The sequence below is a fragment of the Ammodytes marinus genome (genome assembly GCF_949987685.1).
Source record: "Ammodytes marinus genome assembly, chromosome: 5".
Classification (NCBI taxonomy): Eukaryota; Metazoa; Chordata; class Actinopteri; order Uranoscopiformes; family Ammodytidae; genus Ammodytes; species Ammodytes marinus.
The window spans coordinates 27,173,814-27,194,915 of NC_137234.1; the positions used below are offsets into that span (position 1 = coordinate 27,173,814).

The following is a 21,102-nucleotide window of genomic DNA, read 5'->3' on the forward strand; positions in this document are numbered from 1 at the left end:
CTTGCAAAAAAAAAAAATCCAACATCTTCAGTTTAGTTTTGAAAATGATGACTTCCCAGGAGGTAATCCCATGTAACTCTTCGTCATTTACAAATGTGTCTGCTTCTTTCCCTCATGTTCTACTAATATTTGGCCACAGAGCAGTCATTTTAGCACAAATAAGAATCAGAATGAGAAGATCTAGTTATATTAAGTTTAATAATGACATTTCAAGGGCAGACTACAGCAACGACCCTAACATTGTATCGTCAAAATCGTTTGGAAAAAGGCCGCTCTGTGTCCGAAGCAGACGCATGCCAAACATCACAGGTTTCAGTGGATATTTTTTTTCTCAGAAATCAGGAGTAGATTATTGCAAGAATCCCCTGGATCCTAATCCCAACTCTATTTCATACCCCAGGGTATGAAGCTACTGAAAATACACAGAAAAAAAATATTTGTTTTGCCTACATTTTTTTTTTATTTTTTTTTGCAGGACACAGACGTAACTCTCTAATACTTCCGTTGTGGTCTAAAGTAAAAGTCAGCCCTGTTTACTAAATGCCAACGGTGGCTTCATCAAACGGCACATTATTGTCTTCTCCTTTTGACTTCTCATCCTCTCTACTTCCCCCCCTCTACTTACCTCACTCATTTCCTTTCTCCAAAATGTCAAACTAACCCCTCGCCACACCTCCCTGTACACAAACAGTTCATCATCATTTTTATCAGATAAACCCATTTATCAGAACTCGCAGCATAAAACCCTCCCCCCTCGTGTATAAGCTCAGTAGTGCCCCCCCCCCTAGCAGGCATTGACGTTGCAGGCACGGATCTCCTTGCGGTCCTTACAGCCGGCTATCTGGTTGGCCTTAGCTCTTTTCTTCACCGTCATGAAGCGTTCCTGGATCCCCCCTCCACAGGGTTTGGTACAGTCCGTCCAGCTGGTCCACGGGTGCATCTTGCAACCTGTTGGGGGGTGGCAAACAATAGACGCTAGAATCTCAGCGCTAGTCTCATGTAGCAACTTAAATAATAAAAACAAATGTGACTACTGATTATTGTGTGATCCTTGACTCCAACCTCAATGTTTTCATATCCTTAGCAACAAAAGTGGTTATACAGTATCATGCTTCATCCAACTGAGAAACATTGCCCAAATTGTAAACAGTACCATCTACAACTTATATAAAACTCCGCTGCTAGACTGCTCACAAATTCGAAAAAAGATTGGACCGCATCACTCCCATGTGGTCACTCTGTGAAAAGTGCTACACAAATTAAGGTTATTCATATTTGTTTTTGTCTTATTATGTCCACAAACCTTGCTGCTCCTCGACTGCTGCATCCCTTCCCTGTTTGCCCCTTCTCCTCCTCTTTCCTCCCCCTCCTCCTCCTCCTCCTCCTCCTCCTCTCTCCTCCTTCGTTTTCGTCCGACACTTCCTGATTTTGCATTTCTTCCTCTGGATGGTCTCGGGACAGATGCTCCCGCCAAACTGTGGCTCCAGTTTGACCATACGCGTCCGGATGGTGTGTCCTTTACCGCAGGACTTGTTGCACTCGGACCACTCCGACCATTCAGACACCATGCAGTCCACCGCTGGAAGGGAGACAGGGGGCAAGAGGACATGTTGGAAAAAGAAATGGCGGACGAACACATGTGACATTGACAGGCAAAGATTACATATAAGAACAGGAAAACATTTTGTGGCAAAGATAACTTTTTATGCCTCCACGGTAGTGTGAGCCGAAGGCCGGAGGCATTATGTTTTAGGGTTGTCAGTTTGTCAGTCCGGGCCATTCTTGGGAGCGCAATATCTCATGAACACTTTGAGGGATTTTCTTCAATGTTTGCACAAATGTCGATCTGATTCAGTTACTTACGGCACTCAGGCAGCATGCACTTCTCAGTCTGCTCCAGCTCCTCTGTGCACTCTGCAGGATCGGACTTCAGCATCCTCTGACGGGTCCTTAAGCCCCGCCCACATGTCACACTGCACTCACTCCAGTCCGACCAGGGAGACAGCATGCAAGGGATGGTGTCTGCGAAACATGCACACATCGTCCAGTTAATGCTATTCATCACTTATATGCATACATATATATACTGTATATATACTGTATAATCAGGTAACTGTATTTTGGTGCTGTATGCAATAAAGCTTTTGAAATATTGATGCTTAATAAAGCTGTAGTGCGTAATCTTTTCATATAAATGAATGTTGGTTACATTTAAGCCAATTGCCAAGCGAGTTGACACAGTTGATTAAGCCTATCAGCTCCACAAAACTCTTTCTGTATTTCAGTGTTGCAGTGTTTACAAACTGGTGTCGCCCTCCGACAATGGTGTAGGAGCTCAAGAAGCACCTAAGAAATGTTTCAGTTGTTGATTCAACTGCTAAGAAAAAAACTGCTTACCTTTATAATAGGAGATGTGCTGACAGTGTTTTTGAATTTACTCAGAATTCCTCATGGGGACAACAGAAGTAACACACTATAGCGTAAAAGAAATCTTTGATAACTTACGGCATTCGGGCATCATGCATTTCTCCACTTCTGCCACCTCGGTCTTACACATGGAGCCGTCTATAGGAGGCATCTTCACCATGCGCTCACGTCTTCTCATTCCCAACCCACAGGTGACTCCACAGGGGTCCCACTCGCCCCACTCAGTCACCACACAGCTGCTGGGGGCTGGACAAAATACCAACAACACATTATGAACATACAGTATGTATGTGCTTCCACCATAAAGACATTAGTTAAGGCCACTTGACCACTGACGTTGAATAGTTTGCTTCATTGTAGATAATGTCCATAATTTTTGTCTATTTTGTATTTTATCTGTAAAATAAAGTCCTAGGTTTAATCCTTTTCCTCAAGTAATATGACTCCTTATGGCCTTTCATACAGCTATGGTATTGTTATATTAACAAATATTCTTTATTTATATTTACACATGGTTCAACATCCAAGCAGAATTTAAATGTTGCAGCTGTATCGATACCAATACCAATACCAATATGGATACCTTGACTTCATTACCGGTTCCTGAGCAATACTGTTTACGATAGCAATAGACAATTTGTGTATGTATGTATGCAAGTCAGTATGTAAACGGTTTTTCGATTGTAGTGGAGGTATTTGGTCGGAGCTGAAAAAAAACCCACTGTACATTGATTACCCAGCGCTATTACTCACAGCACTCATCGTTGACGACACATTTCTCCGTCTCCTCAGTTATTAGCTGGCAGAGGGAGCCGTCTTCAGGATACTGTTTGACATATCGCTCTCTGGACCTCATTCCCATGCCACAAGACACACTGCAGGCCGACCAGCTGATCCACTCTGACATCATACACGTCGATTGCTCTGTTCAAAAAAGAAAAACAAGGTCTCATTTGCCAGCGGGTACAATTGGAAGAACATCTGGATATTTTTTTCCTCTAGAATGTTTCCATTACTCTTGTTATTAGTTGGGAAAAGTTCTGTGTTTGTTTTGTACTAAGAATGTGCTTGCTTGCACTGTCCTAACTCGCAGGTGCCGTTGCCCTGGTGCGATTGCTCATTGCAGCCAGTACGTAATTAGGTCAACTGCTGGAGTTGACCATTTATTCCAATGAGTAATATAAACAAGCTCGTTTTTTTGGTGAAATAGTTTTTGCTGCAACCGCAAGAAAAGTTCTCTCTCAGGTGACATACAAAAGAAAGTAAGACCTAATTAAAGACACCGGGTGACCAAAATGCTATGTTTCAGAAATGCTATGTGTCAAAAGGGGCAAACAGACAAAATGGTAGAGAGGAGAGAAGAAAGGTTTAACATTGGGCACTGTGTGATGACAACATCTAGGATGGAACCATGGACCTTTAGATCTTCATTCCAGTTCTCTCCCAACCGAGCTATTATGGCTTCACTAACAGGCATCAACAAGCAGGCTGGCTGACAGCACGCCCTGAACCCAAGTCCTTTAGGTTACAGGACATTCTCCCTAACAGCTGTTGGACTTCAGCCTGCTAAGCTTCTCAAAGTTGTGGCTGCCATTTTTTTTCTCCAGAAACTGCTTCAACTCTCTTTTAATAAGGCCAGTTGCCAGAGGGACATTCACAGCACAGGCCTGAGGGAGGGAGAGTCAATATGTATGACCCAAGCTTCTCCATGGAAGAAAAGAGACCTTCATCACTTTTAACAATACGGTGCTTCAAGATCCCCGTAGCCTACAGTAGTTCCAGTGAGCCATTCTATCTGAATGTGACGCAAATCTTCCGAAAGTTCCCAACAAAAGAAATAAGTAAAAGAGATGCCAACTACAGTAGGTGTGTTTCCATCAAGTGGTTGGAGCAGATGAACTAGTTTTGTCGAAAGATGGCGCTATCACATGTACCGTTTTACATGGTAAAAAAAGTCAAATAAATAAATGTTGCAAACTGAAGAAAAAAAACATGAATAGACGTCTGCAGGAATTTGTATCAATTGGGCAGGTTGATATTTTCCTTTCAGTGAAGAACACGTTTACTGCTTTACTGAGACCAAGACATTACGCAGAGATTATGATGCACACAGCGGCAGCCAGAGCAATATGGAGGAGAGGTGACAGGTGGTCCGTCACGTCAGAACTTATTCAACACATGTGTTCCATCACTCATTGTGCACATCTACGCCCAAGTCAAAAAAAACATCTCAAGCGAGTGTTTGTGACTCTTATGCAAAAATAAGACGATTTATTGCCTGGATTTTGCTGATTTCAACCCCCCCCTTTCTGATGCAATAGCATAGCCTAAGCCTAGGCTACTTCAAAAATGCGCATGAAAGCAGGGTGATGCAAACCTAGCCAAAGTTCCAGTCTAACTGCCCTTCACTCTCCTCTTCACAGAGAGTAGCCTCGTGCAGATGATACATTAGCGACTGGGCGTAAGCAGACCTTGTAAACAGCCTTTTATTCTGGAAATGATAGATGAACCCTGAGCAACTTTGCATGGATTTTTCTTTGACTCGCACATCGCTTGACTCGCTCGCACTTCTCCGCCTCCCAACACACAGCATTGTTTACCGTCTGTGGCCTAATAAAGCAGAACTAAGTGAACCATTAATAAAAGATACAGGTATCTCCACCTCTGATGAGGCCTCCAGAGAGCCAAAGTGGTTCCCAGGATTTATTAATCACACACACACACACACACACACACACACACACACACACACACACACACACACACACACACACACACACACACACACACACACACACACACACACACACACACACACACACACACACACACACACACACACACACACACACACAGAGAGACACAGAGACACACACACACACACAGAGAGACACACACACACACACACACACACACACACACACACACACACACACACACACACACACACACACACACACACACACACACACACACACACACACACACACACACACACACACACACACACACACACACACACACACACACACACACACACACACACACATAGACACACACACCCATCCTGCCCTACCGTGGACCTTAGCAATTATCAATCTCCCACCGCACGCTAACGGAGCGCTAAATTAAAACAAAGGAGAGGCACTAGGGAACAAAAAGCTATCCGTGTTGCTGTCTGATAATCGATAACAGGAGCAGTGAAGGGGGGGGGGGAGGATTGTGTGTGAGTGTGTGTGTGTGTGTGCGTGTGTGTGTGTGTGTGTGTGTGTGTGTGTGTGTGTAAGAGGCTCCCTCAGCCTTGAACGGCCGAAAAACAAGAAGAGTGAGAAGACAGACGCTGACTGTGCTGCCTCAAAGCGTTTTGTTCCAAACTTCACTGGAAATTGGACAAAAGCAACAACAACAAAAAACTCCTGGGGATTTTTCCGAAGTTTGTTGTGTGTTTCACTTGCTGCACAACAGAGCATCAAAGTGCCAACTCTGACCCTATCAGAAATAAGAGCTGTATTTCTTGACAACCACAGAGAAGAAGTCAAGAGGAAAATTAGACTATTAATTGGCTTTTTAAAAACCAGTCACCGTCTTTGACACTGGGATTTAACCATGACAGCGTGACTTTCTCGCACTTTTTGAAATACTTTGGTGTCTTTGCATCTTCACCTTGTTTTCCTGTTAATGAGGTTTTCTCTGAACATTCACACTCTTCCTGTTCCCTTTTATCTTTAACACAACAGTGAAAGTGTGGCGCGACTCATTCTTTTAGCGAGAGACAAACAAGATGAAATCCTGTTTAAGCACCCTGCACGCATGCAGTAGGGAGGCTCCACATTAGCAGCCGCTCCACATAATCTGTTATGTTTCAGTGGAGTAATTAGGCTATCCAAACCACACTGTGTTGGCTACACAATGGGATGAGGGATTTGCTGTATTTTGTCACATATCCCTTATGATGTGACCATAACAACTTCAGATATGTGTCTCTTTTACGGCTAGCATCTGCATTCATTTAGCAATTACCAGATTCTATTTGTTATCACAGATCTGCCTCCCGCATCCTTCTGTTTCACCTGTGTCTTCAAACGCACAATATCCTTAACAATAATCCCCACAATTATCTTCTAATGGCTGCACAAGTACGTTTCTAGATTAAGAAAAAAGTTCCACTGGGCTGTGAAATATAAATGAGGCAGCAGCTTCTTTGTGTGTGTGTGTGTGTGTGTGTGTGTGTGTGTGTGTGTGTGTGTGTGTGTGTGTGTGTGTGTGTGTGTGTGTGTGTGTTACCGCAGATTTCATCAGTTTAAGCCAACATGAACCGTCCACAGTCACTGAGTTTAATCTGGTTATTATTTTGAGGGTTCACCGATTGCACCTCTTGGAAAAGAACGGCTCAACTCAGAGAGGATTACAGAAAACAAAAACAAATGCAGTCTTTGTTGTTTGGAATGAAGTGCTACGGATGCAGAAGATAACAATGTGTTTAAAGATATTCTTCAGCTTTCGTGAGGCAAAGAAATTGACTTTATTCTAAAAGCGCATCATAAAAAAAAATGTGTGTATCCTGTGCACTATTAAGAACAAGACAATGGAATTTTCCGGTATTTGGAAAAATGTAGTGAGCAACAGTGACCTCACCTCACATATTACATGTAGTCTGTTAAAAACATTTTTTAATGTAAAATAATCATATTGCAACTAAAAAGTTTACACATTTCTGCAATAAATCATCCCCAAAGATTTGGCAGCTGCTACTCAAGACCTACTTGTAACACATGGCACGCTCCATTTTTCCATGACTGCTAAGGCTTTTTAGTCAAATGAGGCATCCTTTTTTTCTTTTGGCTCTGTTCAATTATTGGAAATAAAGAGCCATTTACTTCCAATATAATGGAGGAAATTGAATTGACCTGTCCTGCTACTTTGGCTGTGTTGCTGAATGTGCTTCCAAACGACCAAATTAAATGGTATTTATTGAAGGAAAACAGGCTGAGAATGAATGCTTTGTTCCCCTCCAAAATCCTTACATGTGGATAAGGTCCTGTAAACCTAAACTTCTGCCCAGAGCACAGGGGATTCACCATTGTGTGGGCTACATACTCTGCAACCTAACTTCTCATACTAATAGGCTGCCACAATGGTGTTTATCAGTGTGTGTGTGTGTGTGTGTGTGTGTGTGTGCGTGTGTGCGTGCGCGTGTGTGCTTGCGCGCATGCGTGAGTGTGTGTGTGTTTGTGTGTGTGTGTGCATGTGTGCTTGCGTGCGTGTGTGTGTGTGTGTGCTTGCGTGTGTGCGTGTGTGTGTGTGTGTGTATGCTATTACCCTCTATGCTGCACCCTGGTCCCATGCAGGGCTGGAAGTCTTGAGTGTGTGGACAGGGCACACTGAGGTCCAGCTGGGCCTTCAGCATCCTCTGCCTCATCCTGCGACCCTTCTCACAGGTAGCGCTGCTGCAGGCCGACCAGGGGGACCAGCCCGAGTAGATACACGTCTCCGGTGTGTCATCTAAAGACAGGGAACACACAGGCCATGTTAAGTGAAATGGAAGAAATAGGCATTTTAAGGCGAACAAAACTTGCAGGCAACATTGTTTTTTTTAAAGCAAAGGTCAATTTTTAGATTTAAATTTTGCTTCCATAACGTGTCTCCTTTCGTATTATTATTCATCAAAGGTCCAAAAGGTCAATTTAGGTGTTTATCTCACTTAACCTTGTCTGTTTGTGTCTGTATATCTCGACGTTATATCTCGTTATTTATCAAAAAGCTCAACTTCTATAGCACTTACTTCAACTTAACTTTCCATAATAATTTTTAAGCAGTATTCTGAAGGTTATTACAGAAATGATTTGTTCATACGTTGTTCATTGTCTGATTAAAGCGACTCTTACCTTTGGTGCATTTTTACACTTTTTTTGGATTAGGTTAAAATGGTATTAATAAGGTAATTACACTCTAAAATATAAGACAGACCCACCAGGAGTAAAAACAAACAATGATTTCAATCTCATAATATTATGAAAAATATATATAAAATTCAACCAATCAAATCGTTCGGACCGAACGATTTGATTGGCCGACAGACCTGTCTGTTTGCGGTCTGCTTCTGTATTGCGCATTCTCAACTAGAGGGTTTGTTTTGATTCCACGGCAGACAGTAGCGAGTAGCGACCATTGTAGAAAAGGCCCCAACGTTCATAAGTTACAGTGTTGTTAGTTCTTACAGTGTGTTAAAATGTGTTTTGTTCAGTGTGGATAGCAGTCAGTTAGGGCCGTGACGTCAGTCGGACAGAGAGCCTGTTTAGTTTCCTTTCTCTTCTCCCTCGGTCAGATGTGTGAGCGTTGCCGCAGTAAGCGATCATTCCACATGGAAACGTATTTATCTGAGTTTAAATGTGAATCACCCGTGTGTGAGTATGTACATGCAGTCCCGATTATAATATAGTTTGCATGCGATTCGCGGGTCGCAACAGCTGTTGTAACGTCTCCTCACGAGCGGAGTTTAAACCTTTGTTCTTTTCCCGCGATCTATATGCGACTGTGCCTGTGAAAGAAGGAAAATAAAGAGTGGATAAACTACCTACTCCTCCTCTCCTAGTCTCATGCTTATAGTCTGACGCCTTTGGCCATAAGTGGTATTCTGGCCGACACCTCTGAAGTGAAACCAGTGATACAAGCATGGAACGAGGGTGTGGGGGCATTGGAGGGAGGCGGGATGGTATGATAGTGCTGTAATTCTCAATTGCACGATGGGTGTGAGTCCCTTTAAGGATACATTTTGTTCTTAAAACCTTGCTGAAAAGGGTTTTTCAGGCCCTGTACATACAGTAGTATATCTTTATTTATAAAATGAAAAAGGCTCTATCCAAAATCTATTCCGTAAAAACTTTGGACACTTATATGTTTTAAAAGTGCATTAAATATTTTAACTGTGGCATCATCCAAAACCTAGATTTTTAAATGAATGCAACTGTACGCATACAAGTTTGATGTTGCCACATTTGCATATTTAATAAAAAAAATCTGAAGAAAATACAATACAATTTTTTATTTTTTTTAATGTACGTCAATAAAAGTTTTATGAGGAAATCTATAAGTTAGCCAGGTACATGTTGCCTTTGACTTTATATTTTCCATTTCGTTCCACTAAAGCAGAGGGTTTGTCAGAGGAAAAAGGAGGGGGAGGGATTTGAGTAAGATTGATTATTTAACATTGGTGATTACAACAGGTACTGGACCACGAGAGGCCACACATAGACAACTGAAGGGGGGGATGGAGCTGGAGAGACAGAGACAGAGAGAGAGAGAGAGAGAGAAAGAGAAAGACAGAGGGAGAGAGAGAGGGAGAGGGTAATTTGTGAATGTCTTGTCCAATTATCGGGCAGCGGCAAAGATACAAGGAGTAGCCTGGGCTAGCCGGCTTCAATTAATAACGCTCTCTTGGCGGTTCAGAGAGGCAGAGAGAAGATGAGGAGACAGTATACTGCCAGGGAAGTAAGGGACCGACCTGAAGTGGCTACCAGTTCTCAGGGATAAGGTGTTGTGACAGAATGGGGGGAGGGGGGGTAAGAAGGTAAGAGGAGAGCTGGGTGGTGTAGGGGGGGGGGGGGGGGTAAGAAGGTAAGAGGAGAGCTGGGTGGTGGATGTGGGAGTGAAAGCAGTGATGCTCCGGGGCAAACCATGGGGACCACCAGCCTGAACGGATACTTGTCTCCGTTGTGTCAGCTCACACAGAGGAGAGGGGGAGCGAGGGAGAGAGAGAGAGAGAGCACAGGTAGAGAAAGAGAGGAGGGGACGGAGTAAATGGTCTATGAACTGACTGAGAAAGTAATTTATTAGGCGGCAAGAAATCCTTGTTAGGATTCTGCTGCATGGGCAAAACCCTGCACCCTATACCAGGGCCGCCCATAAGGGGTAGAAAGTAGGAAAGCTTTCTAGGGCCCAGCCACCAAGGGGGGCCCAGAGAGAGAAAAAAAAAATAATTATTTTTTAATAATTTTTTTTTTTTTGCAGATGACCCAACTTAGCCAACCTTTATTAGGAACGCTATATTCACAAGAGAACTTTCTATAATAAAATAAAACATTTTATTCATTGTTACTTGGGTAAAATATATCACATTTTATATTGAAAAACTAAAAATATCATGGGTTGTTTTTTCCCCCTCAAAACCGTTGCATGCAGAAGGTCAACCAAACAAGCGTTAGCTATGTATTGATGATGAGCAAGCTAACCTAGCAAGCTCAGTGATGCCAGGACCTGGACATAAATCAGCGTACCAGAAAAAAAAAAAAAAAAAAGGAGGGAACTTTCAAGGGCTTTAGACCCCCGGAAAATTCCTTAATATCAGTATTTCTGCCAGCGGAAGTGGATTTTCAATTTAGAGATACTGTGATATTTCATCAAGTTGAGGTGTCTTTGTGAGGGTTTTCTGCAAATTATTCTGTATATTTTATCTATTATTTTCTAAGAAATTTAGAAAATTACATATTTAGCCTTTAAACGAAGGTGGCAGATGGTCGTTATACTGATGAGGAAAGCTTCTGGTAGCAGTGCTATCATGGTAAACCCCCCCCTAAAGCATTGGTGTGTCTAAAAGCTTACATTACAGTAAATGTTACAGTAAATGTGCCAAAAAGCAGGTGCAGAGATCTGGCAAGGGCAAAAAATTTCCGCTCGCGCGCTTGCATCGGTATCTCTGCCCACTATTATTTCCAGTAGCCCACCCTAATCTAACTGGCTAGAACCGGCCCTGTGTACAGGTATGTGTTTATGTAGGAATAAGCGCATCATGCACATTGATACAAGTTCAGTATGAGTAAAGGGGGCCCAATGACTGGACCTTTTCAGGGGCCCAGTCATTTGTCTGGGCAGGCCTGCCCTTTACCCAAGGCCACTCTCAGCAAAGATATGACACAACGAAAGCACCCCTGTACTCTTCAACACCCTCTGTGCGCATGGTAACAAGGAAGTAAACAACAAGTCATCTTGTCATCAATGTTATGCTAGAAAAAAGGTGTTTCTACAGACGGAGTTTGCGTGGATGATTTGTCAGAGACCTTGGCTTATTTGCCAATTGTACATGTTTCCTTTTCAAATACAATCAAAAACAAGTAACAGCTAGACTGACTCTAACAGCTCCGACATATATATTTTTTTACCTAGAGGTTTTGGCATGTTTTTCCTTCTTCTTTGCTAAGCTAAGCTAATTACATTCTTCAGTAGCTCTAGCTCTGGAATCGACTTGACATGAAAACTGGAAGGTATCTTCTCATCTAACTCTTCTCCTGACTTCTAGATGTTGAACTGAGCAAACGTGTGTGACTAAAAGAGACCTAGTTGTACTTCCAATGCAATGGCAATAAAGTGTATTCTATTCCATAACTAAACAGAACAAGTAACTGTATTTGCTCCTCCTTACGGCACACGTAAAACTCTTGAAACAATTGGAGTTAATCTGCAGCCCCGCTCCAACATCATTGTCCAGAGTGACAGGATAAATGACGTTTGATGAAGGACAGGGCTTGCTCCAAAGGCAGCTGGGTTGCTCTACAGCAGTGGGGCGCCCACCTTCCCACAGCAGGGAAGAGGGGAAATAGCCCAGCCAGATGTAGCAGTTGTGACTATCTGACCTGACTTTCTACTCGAAGCAGGTGTGACTGTAATGAGCTACGTGTGTGTCCTTGAGCAATCATAAGACACTGAATCCCCACAGTACCTGATCAGTCTGTTAGTGGACAGTTAGAAGGGAATGTTTTTTTCAAAAACAGAGTGAATTGAGGAAAGTTAAGTTGAAAGATCATGAGTGAGTGAGTGAGTGAGTGAGTGAGTGAGTGAGTGTGTGTGTGTGCGCGCAATTACTGTACCTTCCTCCTTCTCCTCCTTTCCAATATCAGCAACGATGTCATCTATGGTGTCTGGGACCACGTTACACTGCTCTCCCTGAACACACAAGGAAAACTGGGGTCACACACTAACACACACACACACACACACACACACAAAAAAAATCCAGAGTTTCGAAAGACAAAACAATCTCCAAGCATTGAACCTCATTTTTGACTTTAAAGAAGTAGCTTGTTTTGTGTTCCGTTGACATGGTTACAATAGGGATGAGCATTCAATTGGAAATGCCTACTGCCGATACAGTTTACAATCACAACATAACAATTCGATTTTAATTAACTTCCAGGCTTGTGTTTGTGGTTCACATTGTTGCCTCACAATTACAGTTAACTTGTTGCAACATAAAAAAAACAATTGGATACCATGTTGGGGTATTGCATGGGGGTTATTAGATTTAAAAAAAGTCAACTTGTAAGTGAGTAAAAGCCAATGTAGCTAACATTTTGTGAGACTTTACAAAAGGTTAAATAATCACTGAGTCAATGGCATTTTAAATCAGAATAACTGAAATGTCATCATAATTTGACTACATCATTGTATGTTTAGTTAGGCCAATTCAGAACGCAGAATAAACATCAAATGCATTTTCTGCTACAGCTGAGTGAATGAGCAGATGGCCGTTGTTATGAAAGTTAAATTATTTAATGGCGATTTTATAGCTCGGCTGTCGAAAAAGCGTCTTAGTTTTTCAGGGTTTTTTTGTCAAGAAAATGACAGTACCAATGGAAGATAATACCTGAAACATTTTAGATAACACATGAGAACACACACATACACTTACACACACTCTGCCACACACCTACACACACACACACACACACACACACACACACACACACACACACACACACACACACACACACACACACACACACACACACACACACACACACACACACACACACACACACACACACACACACACACACACACACACACACACACTTCTTTGTACCTTTCTAGCAATGCGTTCTACCAGCACTCTGGCTAAAGGTGTGATTGCCCCTCCCTCAGGGTCATAGAAGGGGCTCTGGGGATGGTCCAGACTGGTCAGGGGTCGGATCTTCTCCTGAGGAACCGTGGGCTTGTTTGGTGACTGAAATGAGTTGGCAAAAGAGGGTAAGAGAGCAGCAGCCTAGGCGCTGTAAACAGGCAAGTTGTTAGCTACAATGTGCCTGCTTTGTTTCCCTTTGTTTACATACCGTTTTTACAAAAGCTGTGTATTTTCAGCACACACACACACACACACACACACACACACACACACACACACACACACACACACACACACACACACACACACACACACACACACACACACACACACACACACACACACACACACACACACACACACACACACACACACACACACAGTATGGACAGCTAGTGGATTGGGAGGAGATATTCACTGATCCTGACAACACATTAGTTTCACAACAAGCCTTCTCCAGAATTGCTGACTCCAAGGCTGTGAATACAGCTGGTTGCATTGCCCAAAGGTAGCCGAGCTGATCCATAAATGTAGCCTTCAGTAATGTATATATTAAGAGTTGACCACTTTGGAACACTCTTAGCCCCCAGTAACCTTTCTGGGATTTCTATCTTGTTTTCCTCAGTGAAAAAATATGACACCAGGTTGAGATGCATTTAACACACAGCAGAAGCCACGACTGCAGTACTGAAGACCACACCAGAAAGTTTTTAGCACTAAGGGCCATTCATGTATCACTGTCATCTCCCCTAAGCAGATGTCACAGTGTTTGCAATGGGAATCGGAAGCTGAAACTGGCTCTGACCAATCAGGGGGAAATGGACGTGCGCAAATATAGGGACGCCCATAAGTGAAGATCAGGTCATGAATTGAAGAGGAACTAGTCCCAATCTCCCACATGTTGTATTGGAACGGGAGGTGTCTTAGAGGAAAACATCTGCTCCTGTATACCGAGTATGAAACATAACATGTCTGTGTGTCTGAAATAGTCTTTAAACAGGGGGATAACATGATGTACAGTATCTTTAGGGGAGGAACAGTGGATCGGCAATTAATGCCTGCAAACTACAATTAATACTTAAGTTTTACCACTACAATAGCTGCATTTTGGCTGTATACTCCATTATGACAACAAAGCATGAGGTAGAGTCACCTACAGTCGCGGCTTCTCCCATTAGCCATCTGGCCCGGGGGCCTCTCTTCTATTTGATCTCACTATACCATATGCATCATTTATATCCATTTTTTTAACACCTCAAATGGAATTAGAGATTCATGGCATTGTTTCCAGGTGGGTGTGGTGGCATGGGTGTCCATGTATTTTTAGGGCTCATGAAAAAAAAAATAAATAAATTAAAACCAGAGTCAAAAGATAAAAACACACGACGTACATGAATCATTCTCTTTGTACTTGCAGGTTAACTCAACATGGTCGTTTCAAACCAAAACTTTCTGTTTTAATATATGCAGCAGGGGCAGGGGTACTGAATAAGACAAAAGGGATACGTGTGCGAAAGGAAAGCATTAGAGGAGATATGAAGTTACATCCTCATCAGCCTGTGCTGCAGCGGCAACAATGTTGAGGATTCTCTTTGTAGTTACGAGTTCATTAAAAGTTTCCTCTCCGACTCTTTTTCTTATAAAATATCTTGTGTGGGAATGAGACCCAACAGAAGACATCCGTCACTTGCTGGAGACAATCAGAAAAGTGCAACTTTACTTGTAAATTGTGCCAAACACGAAGACACTATTGTCTTTTCTCAGAGTTCTCAAGAAGGAGAGGGTCTGGGTGATCATGTGTGTACGTCCATGTCTCTGTCTGTAGGTGGCAGTGATTCAATGCATGCTGTGTACAATATAGGATGCATGCATTATGGTAAACTGAAGAAAAAAGGAATACAATGTGTTTTCACGGCAAACACTTTGCATGGTAAGATGATGGCAGGTATACATTATCGACTAGGACACTGCAGCTTAAAAGACATTTAAGGACAAAACAGTGTAGAGTAACATAGTCAGTGAAATATTCTACATTGATCAAAGTCCCGGCATGCCAGTGTGAGGCTGAGGGCTATAGTGACCAAATAATGAGGGTGATAAAAAGGGTTAAAATAAAGGCCAAGAACAGACTAGAATGCATAACATTGAAACAATAGCACAATCTGAATGGGAAAGAGTTCTGGCTGCTGTGTTCGTGGAGGTTTCTGAAAAGTATTTACCACTTTGTTTCAGCAGGATAGGCTCCTTGCTTATTCATGAGGTTGTAAACTATAAATAAATTGCTGTAGTCTCCAAAACAGTGGGTGAATATGGATGAGCACGCTTCATTCCAAAGGTGTAGGAAAAAAAGAACGAAAGAAGAAGTATGTCACGGTAAACAGGCAGGTAGTGTGATGTGATGTGAAGGTTTGGAATTAAATGCTCTCCTTACTGCAGACTGTTAGTGAGTATTAAACCTTTTAACATTATACTTTAAGTGCGTTCACTCAAACAGCGAGCTTTATATCGAACAATTAGACGACATCAGTACACCTTTAAGTAAGGCTCATTTAACATATGTGTGTGTAATAAACAGCTTGGTATTGCTGGTAATAATGTTACACACCTGCAACAGCCATTTTGGAAGCCTTTTATGGTAAAGTGTGGCCAACTCATCAAAACTAGATGTGTTTGGACTATTATTTCTAGCTATAGTGTCTGCTAAATAGCTAAATTACACATTGTTTTGCTCGGAAATACAAAGCTACCATTAGTTAGCTGGAATCAATTGGTTGGCTATAGTCATTTAAAAAAGGTGAATGATGAATAATCTCTCGCTTATGGTAGGCCATTTGATTGATGATTTATATGTATTTTACACATTTTACAACCGTCCCTGCCATATGTATTGAGTGTCCGCTTCACACTGGGTCTGTTGTTACAGCTGAGTGACTGTAAATTATCCATTATGCACCCTGTAGATATTTCATAAAAAACACTTAAAATTATTTTTCGAGCAGGTGCCAACATGTTGTTTATAATATAGCAAAATTGGCAATTGAAGTGGTTCTTTATCTATTGGGAAAATTGCAAGAAGTGTTACAACTGTCCCTGGTCTCCCCTAAGAACCAATTAATAGTAGATTAACTAGGCTGACAAGTCTCAAGCCAAAATGACAGTTTAGAGTGTTTAGAGCTGACAGGACAGTAAACATTTAACTGACCTACTAGCATTATACACTGCCTGGCCCCCAAAAAAAAGTCACCATCTGGATTTTACTAGGCAAATTGGCAAGAGCCCTCCATCGATCAAAAACTGCAGTGATTAATATGGTTCAGTTGGCAACATGTTATTTAACCCTAACTGATGCAGTGACTAGCTCTTATTTCTTAAACAACCATGTCAGAATGCTGTGGTTTTGGAAAATATGTAACTCTGTTTGAGAGGGGTGAAATTATTGGCCTGCATAAAACAAAGAAAACTACTCGGGGGACTATGAAACTACTAAAATCGTGTTAAGAACTGTCCAACGCATTATTAAAACCTGGATAGATAGTGGTGAAGCCTAATTTTTTAGGAAGAAATATGGTCGGTTAAACATATTTAATGATGAGAGATGATGGGATATCACTTAAAATAAATAAAATTATTTGGTGGAATAAAGATTTTAAATATTGACAGGATAAAATTATTAAATTTGCCAGGGATCATACACAGATTGGACTCTGGAGCAATGGAAAAAGGTTGTGTGTTCTGATGAGACCAGATTGACCCTGTTCCAGAGTGATGGGTGCATCAGGGTAAGAAGAGAGGTGGATGAAGTGATGCTCCCATCATGCCTAGTGCCTACTGTACAATCCTGTGTGGCAGTGTACAGTAGGATCTGGGGTTGCTTCAGTTGGCCAGGTCTATGTTCTAAGCAACCTTATGTGCCAAATAAAACTTATCAAAATGTGTTAGGGCGAATACGTGCCGTAATTAAAGCTAAATATGGTCCAAAAAGATATTTGATTTGATTGACTATGTGACTTTTTTCTTGGGGCCGAGCTGTGTATGAACACATTTTTCTTGCCTATAGAATTATGATGTCCTGGCGTATTTTGCCAAGATTACACGTCTCAGGCCCACCAGCTTAAATTGGAAGGAACCAGTAAAAAAGTAGCGTAGATTACCTCATACGTGACACCATTGTCAGTGCCTGCGTCCCAGGGGATGAGCTCAGTCTCCAGCCTCTGCACCCAGCCACAGTCCTTGGTGCAGAGGTCCTCTCCCGACAGACCCACGTTCCAGTCCGGGCTGGGTCCCAGCATGGTGAGGAAGGACATCAGGTGACGGGTCCGGTCCACCGAAAACTCTGCCGAAGGAGCCGATCGCCTGGTGGTGGTGATGTGTAGAAAAAAGCAAAGAACAAATCCAAATAAATAAATACAAATACAAAGCATATGCACTTCAGGACTCAACACTTTATTATTTTTTGTAAACGATATGCTAATCCAATTATAAGCTATAACTTTTCCAATAATTAACTAACTTGCCAGATGGCTAGTTTCTAATGGCATGACCCCTGACCCTGAAGTCAAACTTTGCTGATTGCTGGATATTTGAAGCTCTGAAATATCCAATTAGTGGCATAAGAAACCCTGTGCCATATATTATCTCTGATTGCGCAAAGCCTACTGAAAAGAAGAAAATATTCTGACGATGGAAATGGGGTGATTTGAATATCTTAGTGATCACGTCTTAAACAAGACACACATGCAAACCAACACATCTATTTTAGAACAGCTTAACAACTTTGCATACAACAATTGACACAAATGAGCTCATATATCCTGCTCGTGTGATTGTGGGAGTTGTCGATGCATGCGTGACAGTGAATGTTCTCATTATTAAAAATAATAGTGGCACAATGTATCGCAAATGACAGACAACGCTAGGAGGGGTAATTAAACAGATGTTTCATGAAAGATACCGAACATTAGTGTTTGTTCGTCTGTGTGTGTGTGTGTGTGTGTGTGTGTGTGTGTGTGTGTGTGTGTGTGTGTGTGTGTGTGTGTGTGTTCCTGCAATGCTGAGGGCTAGAATTGTGATAAGTCTGTAATTGTGCTTGAACTTATTCCAGCGAGTGTACAGGATGCCAGTGTGTGACTATTCAGACACATTAAGTGGGCCTTTGCTTTTTAAGAGCTGCATGAAGGAATGAAACAATTAACAATATGCTTTTTTCCAAAACAGTTCACATTACAATACATTATATTTTATAATTAGTGAGTTTGTCAATATCTAACTTTTCTCCAACTTCAAGTTCAGGAAGTTGATACTGCCAATTATGAAGATTGTGTTCTTTGTGATTCAGGGAAAGGTCACATTAACATTGTTTCTGTAACGATAAACTTATAATGTGTAATATATTATGTAAGGTATAGGATCACTGAACAAGAGTTTTGTATATCTTTGTTTACTCCAACCAAAATGAATTATCTTATGCTTTAGAGAAAATGTACAATAATCTTGGCTTGAGGCAAGGCTCTGCGCGCCTTCTCAACAATAAAAAAAAAAAAGACATATTGTGTTGCCGGCCTCGGAAATATGATCTGTGTTTTTTTAGCTTGGCCTCCAGACTGACACATTTTACAAACCCAAAGTTATACAATTGTCTCAGCCTACAGGGAAGCATATAATCCTTTACCTGAAGATGAGGTTTAAATACAGAAGACATGATGATTAAATGATAAACACGTCAATCAAGGGCTCCACAAGGACATGCTCATGGCCAGCTTGGTGTGAAACATACTGCCTCCATCACTCATAGTTCTCCTAGCATATTGTGTAAGTCAATATCAATATTTACATCTTGATACTGCAGCTATTATTTTTACAACACAGTAAAAAACAGTTTTTGGACCTTATTGTGGAGGCATGTTTTATTGAGTGCTTCCAGCAGCAGCGTTGAACTGACATTCTCCACTGCGCTAATGACTAGAACACATCATAGAATGTGTTTACCTATGAGGTTGAAATCAATCTTGGTCCCTTTAACCTTCCTCTCGTGTTAGGGTCGCCAGCGACCCGTTTTGGATTTCAAATGCATAAAAGAACCACTTACATTTTGTTTATTGCATCAAGATTTCTTGACTTTGTCAGGAACCTCTATTTCAACAAAATAAAAAAAATAAAAAATGTTTCACTTAATTACAAAATGCTCTGGTGGAAATTATAACACTGGTGGTGTTAGGGTCGTTTTCGACCCGGTTATAGAATAAGATGTAAAAAACAATAACTAGAGCCAAAACTGAAATCATAAGTGCACTGTCAGCCAACACAATGACAGTCAGCTCCTCTCCCAATCATGTGAGCTCTGGGGAGGTTCTCATTTTGACTTTTTTTGCCCTTATACCTGCATAACAGCGAAACAAACAGACGGGCATATCCAGACATGTGAGGTCAATTCAGTATAGAGTTGGTGACTTGCAGAGTGCACATCTCCTATTTGCAGTATTCAAAAATGAGGAGATATACAGTGAGCCAAGTTCAGGATCATGTTTTTGGTGAAAATGGCCACCTGATTATATAGATAAGAGGTGTCAGGTCTGCCGAAGCACTAAGGACATAAAGATAAAAGTATTGTGCTTTACCTGCAAGAAATATTTCTGAAAAGAACACTGAAAGTGTTGCTCTTTGCCACACATCTGTTCACACAACCAAACATATGCACACAGAGACTTTTACTCAGTTTTTTTTTACTAGTTTTGGAACTAGTAATTGATTTTGATTTGTTTGATTTGTTGATTGGTTGTTGTTTATTTGACCTTACAAATCTATTTTTTGTGTTGTGACTTGTTCTGGTTTTCATTGTGTGATTGTATAATGCTGAAATAAAAGTTTTTTTGCTGTTTTCTGAAATAAATATTTATGGGTCATAATTGACCAGTAACACCGTAGATGTTAAAAAGGTCAATAATATTATTATGAAAAAATAAATAAAACAAATTTAGTTAAGAAGTGTGTTCTCATACCCCTCAGTAATAATCAGGTAACACAACAACCAAATATTTATTTATATGATTCTCTTGAGGTTCATTTTACCATTTTTTTTATTGAAATTGAGGCGCATACTGACAAAAAAAAGGCCCAGTCTCCTACACCAAAAATATTAAAAACAATATTTTCATGGTTAAGGAAGCCTAACAAAGTAACCAAGAGATGAGAAACAAACTGGATAATAAATAATTGTTTTTAGTGTTTTTTACAGCTGATTTCAGACACGGGTCGAAACCGACCCGCTAACACCATGGATGGTAGCAGAAAGTTAACACAGGAGGAAGGTTAAAAGAGAGAAAGTACGCCTAAGCTACGACATTTTTGCAAACTTAACAGGACTTTAGTACAGAAAATCCCATTCAGTAGAACCTGTCAAGGGAACAATATACTCTCTCTCCAATGAAATGTTTGTTTTGTATTGTGCATTTTACCATGATTTGAGACTAAGGTTATTAAAGGGAGTCTGAAGATTATTTCAATGCGGGACACGTTACCCTGGCTATTTAAAAATAGAACATTATGTCATTGCTAAATGTATTGAAAAGGTGTGAAGAGAAAGATGTTATTATATATTTGGTATGGGTTTATCCCGTGTCTGGATGTACTAGAATCTAGATCACATATAGAATATTGTCACATTCAGATAATGTAATGAGAATCTGACAACACACTCTTTGTAATGTGCATGTACTACACTCTTTGTGTGGTGCTACATCCGTGTCTTGCATCCTGTGTGGGATGGGCCACTTGTGTGGCATGAC

General features: G+C 41.2%; 1 protein-coding gene across 1 annotated transcript in view; it reads right to left on the reverse strand.

Annotated features, from left to right (window-relative positions):
• Nucleotides 1–762: 762 nt before the first annotated feature.
• Nucleotides 763–21,102, reverse strand: part of LOC307250235 (spondin-1-like) — an 83,043-nt gene continuing 62,703 nt past the window's right edge. The window contains exons 8-16 of the mRNA XM_080027261.1: nucleotides 17,473–17,674; nucleotides 13,283–13,423; nucleotides 12,288–12,363; nucleotides 7,747–7,929; nucleotides 3,181–3,351; nucleotides 2,506–2,673; nucleotides 1,864–2,022; nucleotides 1,304–1,579; nucleotides 763–948 (exon numbers count right to left, since the gene is read on the reverse strand). Coding sequence (XP_079883387.1) covers nucleotides 785–948; nucleotides 1,304–1,579; nucleotides 1,864–2,022; nucleotides 2,506–2,673; nucleotides 3,181–3,351; nucleotides 7,747–7,929; nucleotides 12,288–12,363; nucleotides 13,283–13,423; nucleotides 17,473–17,674 — 1,540 coding nt within the window. The 3' untranslated portion in view covers nucleotides 763–784. The remainder of the gene's footprint in view (nucleotides 949–1,303; nucleotides 1,580–1,863; nucleotides 2,023–2,505; nucleotides 2,674–3,180; nucleotides 3,352–7,746; nucleotides 7,930–12,287; nucleotides 12,364–13,282; nucleotides 13,424–17,472; nucleotides 17,675–21,102) is intronic.